The sequence below is a fragment of the Cryptomeria japonica genome, unplaced genomic scaffold (genome assembly GCF_030272615.1).
Source record: "Cryptomeria japonica unplaced genomic scaffold, Sugi_1.0 HiC_scaffold_227, whole genome shotgun sequence".
NCBI lineage: Eukaryota > Viridiplantae > Streptophyta > Pinopsida > Cupressales > Cupressaceae > Cryptomeria > Cryptomeria japonica.
Window position 1 is genome coordinate 173,618 of NW_026729049.1, and position 5,192 is coordinate 178,809.

Here is a 5,192-nt window from a genome sequence, read left to right on the forward strand (position 1 = left end):
TCGATAACATTTGCTTTAACAACTAACGTAAAACCGTATGCGGGTTTAGGAAGATGTCAATTATATACTCTATAAACAAAATTTAAGTTTTAAATTTACCTATCGACGCATCCATTGATCATTTATGCCTTTTGGCGTTTCAAATACTAGTAAGAACTCTTTAAATACGGACCCTCTAAGACTGATCATCGCAATGTATTAAATCATATCACTTTTATATTTTGTATTACCTTTGCTGAATTTTCTATCCTCTTAGTTTTATTTAGTTTTTTTTCCCTAATTTCGGTGTCAATGGAAGGCAAGGTGATTTTAAGCAGTTCCGACGGTCAAGTATTCGAAGTAGATATGAAAGTGGCCATGATATCGCAAACCTTAAGTAATATGTTAAAGGATACAGAGGATACAGGTAGTGAGACAGCTCCCATCAAATTGGCAAATGTTTCCAGTAGAATTTTTAATCTTATTATCGAATACGGCAAATACCATGTTGAAGCCCAAAAGTCGGATACAAGCGAACCAACTGCGGATTTGAAGAAACGGGTTAGGGAGTTGGTAGCTGATGATAAAGACACTCTCTTCCAGTTGATGATCGTATGTTTCATTGTTTTACTGGTTCTCATGAAAAACAAAAAGCATTGCTATCTTAAACCTTAGCTGCGTTATTTGCTGCTTTTTTCTCCTCACATGATTTATTCAAAAATTGTTCTGTGCAGGCAGCAAATTTCCTTCACATTCAGAGTCTTCTTGATTTATCATACCAGATTGTGGCTGAGGACATTGCAGCATGTAAAGACCAACAAATGATTCGCCAAAAATATAACATAGAAAATGACTATAGTCCTGAAGAGGAGGAAGAGGTTTTAAAGCTGCATAATATATTTGAATGATAGTTTCGAGTTTGATACACTTTTTTGAGTTTTCAAATTTTGGAATTTGAATCATATATTTAGTATGAAAACCAACTAAAATGATTCTTGATTTTGAACCGGAATATAATACAAATCTTATAGTATTTATCCGTTTTATTAATATTATTTATCATTTTTTTATATTTTATATTTCAAAATATTTGTCAGTCATGTGTTTATATATTCATTTTTGTAAAATATGTCAGGCATAAATAAACTACGTTCAAAAGCTAGAAATATTATAAAAAATATTGATGAAATTCAAAAATATTTCATTTTAAAAAGAAATAATTTGTATTGGTATTTGTTTAGTTTGATTGTTATATTTGCACATGTGTAAATCTTAATAGTTTTTTTCGACACGCATATGCACTCGGAATTCTACTTATAATAATAGAGAAGCTATTTTTAGTTCACAAAATATTTTGGTATTGGTGATAGATTTGGATGGTATTAGATGTGCATTAGCTTTAGTCTTGGGATTTGGCATCAATAGTTCTAATGCTACTACTTATTTTCCATCTACTTCTAAACCCTCCTAAAATTTTAATGCACCTTTTCGATCTAAACTCGCTTCTAGAATTAATTTTAATGTCACAAGCAAAGTCTAAGGTCCTCATGCTTCATGAATAACCTCATACTTTAACTCAATAAATAAACATCTCGTTACAAATGAATTGCTTATTTCCATGTGTCTTGCCATTTTTGTGTGAGCCCTACAGTTGATTTTTCAATCTGAGGAGGTTGTTCATTCATCATTAGACTAAAATGTATTCTTGCATGGTTTCTGCCACTTGCAAGAACCAAGCATTGTGATATTTAGTTTCATTTGAACCAACCATTGATCTTCAACATCATGATCTTATCATGTTGATAGTGTACATCGGCACTAAAATTGTGAGGTCTTTTTATATGGAATTGCATCTTCCTTCATCTGGTGATGTCTTGTATTTCATAGGACCATCTCTATTCCATCATTTTCTCATTATCTCTTATTAACGCATACTATTTTGTATACATAACGAACTTCACCTTTTGCAGAAATCAACCATATTATCATTCCTTAGACAAATTGTACACATTTTTCTTGAGATTATTTAAAATCTTATCTGTTATGTGCATCTTATTGATATCCCCGTCATGACCTTTTGATCATGAAATCTCATAGATCCATCCTAGCAAATCTAAAGGTGATAAAATAACCTAAAATATTATTAAAATTTGACACCACGCATTGTACAGTCCAATTATTGCCATGTCACTTGTACTTTGAGTTGGTGATTGCATCAACCCCATACAAATGCAATAAAGCATGATCATGGAGATTATTCTGTGCTAATTAATAATCATTATACAATGATGCTACTCGAACTATTTGAAACTAGTGACATCCCCTAGGATTAGGCAAACCATTAATGTTAATGTTATTTGATGAATCTTTTTCCTCTAGCCATATTATAAGCTCGTCCTTTTTATATTGTGCCTGCATGGCCTAATATCAGTACCCTCAAAATTATGACAATTTATTCTTTTATCAAGATATATTGCTCTAGGGCTATCATGAATTACAATAATATTATTAAATTTGATGGCTATAATACTTACAATGTTTTCTCTCATGTTTCCTTCCTCTACTTGATAGTATATGATATTGCATCTAAATAATTTTATTGGGAACATAAAAACAAAGGAGAGCTAAAGACTAACAAGTTCCACCCTTAAGATTTGTGAGATCATGCTTGAAGCAACCAAGACTAAAGAGACCACAAGATAGCACAATGATGAGAGAGATAAAACATGACAAGAATAAACTGTATTCCTATCAAGATGCAAACGAGATCAACTAGATCGTCATTACATATAATGTGAATGAGCCTACTTATAAAGGCAAGGCTAAGAGACAAGAGATCACACGATGATGACATGTTGCTCAATGAGATGCAAGGGTAGGTAGGGGTAGGTAGGAGAAACAAAAAATTATTCCACATGAGGTGTATCACCCACCGAAGGTGGAATGTAACAGCAAGATCATGCCATAAAAGGTGGAAATTCTCTTGCATACACACTCCCAATGTAGCACATCTCCCAAAGTGTCTCATATACAAACTACAATGTTATGCATGTACCTAAGTAGACTTAAGTAAAGTGTAATTATATCCAAGATGAAAAATTACACCAACACCACCCCTTAAGTGCAACTTATTGGAATGCACTTAAGTCTACAAGGCAATTAAGCAATGGAAGATGGGTCACGGCTACATGGTCATGTTACGTACCCATATACAAATGCAAATGCATGCAAACCAATGCAATCTCTCAGAAAGAAGAGAAAGAGGGAAAAACCCAATGGGAAAAAACCCTCCCCCAAAAGAGAGATGAAAACTACATAAGAGAACTCTCATAGAAGTATGTGAAGGACCAAACCCCATGTGAGGAAAAATTCCCCCCCATATGAGAGAAGAAGAGAAGCTAGGTAGCCCCCCCTAAATGTAGAATCTGCACCAATGGTAGAAGCTCGCAAATGAATGAAGAAACTTCTCCATGAACGTCGAACAACATTCCTCCCCTTGGGAAGAAACAAAACCGGAGGTGTATCCATGAAGTCTACCCCCTTTAATTTAATATATCAATTTTTTTATTTTTAAAATTTATTTTTAATTTTTAATAAAAACTTTTACAATCAACCCCTCATTTTTAAAAAAAAAAATATTTTCTCGATAAAAATGAATAATAAAATTTGCAAAAAAAATATTGTTTTTTTAATATTTTTAACAAATCGTACCATACAGCCTAATAGGCTGATTTTTTCCTCCACCCCCGAAAATCAATTTTCACCCAATATAGGTGAATTTTAGAGTCAAAATTCATGCAAATGGCCACCCGGACACAATGACGAGGTCGGATTTGGTTTACGACGCCTCTAAAAGAAGATGCTCCTCAGATCTGCCTCTTGACCTCCTTAAAAATCTCTCCAAAGGCGATACAAAGGTGCTCCAACCGCTCTGATACCATGTGAGATTACGCTTGAAGCAACCAAGATCAAAGAGACCACAAGATAGCACAATGACGAGAGAGATAACATGTGACAAGAATAAATTGTATTCCTATCAAGATGCAAAAGAGATCAACTAGATCATCATTACAGACAATGTAGATGAGCCTTCTTATAAAGGCAAGGCTAAGAGACAACAGAGCACACAATGATGACATGTGGCTCAATGCGATCCAAGGGTAGGTACGGATAGGTAGGAGAAATAAAAAAATATTCCACATGAGGTGGATCACCCACCGAAGGTGGAATGTAACAACAAGATCGCACCATAAAAGGTGGAAATTCTCCTACATACACACTCTCGATGTAACACGTCTCCCTAAGTGTCTCATATGCAACCTACAATGTTATGCATGTACCTAAGTAAACTTAAGTAAAGTGTAATTATATCCATGATGGATAATTACACCCACAAGATTAAATACTGATTAGCATAACAAGTCTAAATGATATCCTAATTTAATTATGAAATTAAAATATTAATATTTCTTCATATTTATGATAATCTCGTGTTCATTTGATGTAGCTAATTGTTTTGTAACATTAAATATTTTGTTGGATAAAAACTTTCTTTCTCTTACTTTGATCATGATAGGAGGTATTTTATACTAGCATAATATCTAGATAATTAATGAAATAAATCACATTTTAATGATTAAGATTTTCGTACGAGATGACCATGCAATAACATTTCTATACACATTATAAACATTGTTATAATGTTTTAGATGATGGTTATATCAAGTCATCATGTTTTTAAATCTATACAAGTTAAATTTGAAAAAAACATTTTAACATTTAATTTACTAACCAATCAAAAGTAAAGTATTATGTCACATTTATCGTTAGAGGAGTGAAAAAAAAGCTATCATTATCTACCACACATGTAGTTTCAATAGTTTCTATAAAATAAAAGTTCTATAGAATTGACATTGAATTGCTTTGAGAAATATATTTAATAAAAGTTAATAAACAATCAAACCAGAAATATTTATGAAATAGACTAACCATCCCTTTTTGATACCAACAACATGTATTGTATAAGAAAACCAACAACTATTCAATTATACATACAAGAGGTGTACTCCACTATCTACTACAATTCATCTAATGATACCTTTAGCTCTAACCTAGTATTTATCGTTCAAGCTGTGCTCTTGTAAAACAAGCACTCACGTTTTATAGAGTAAATATTCTAACTCAATTCTTTCTCGTTTTATGTATATTTTTAT

The 5,192-nt window shown here is 32.5% G+C and overlaps 1 protein-coding gene across 1 annotated transcript; it reads left to right on the forward strand.

Annotated features, from left to right (window-relative positions):
• Positions 1-291: 291 nt before the first annotated feature.
• On the forward strand, positions 292-887 carry LOC131054490 (SKP1-like protein 1B). The gene is made up of 2 exons (XM_057989019.2): positions 292-591; positions 714-887. The coding sequence occupies exons 1-2, from the start codon at positions 292-294 to the stop codon at positions 885-887; spliced, it is 474 nt and encodes a 157-aa protein (XP_057845002.2).
• The last annotated feature ends 4,305 nt before the right edge of the window (positions 888-5,192 follow it).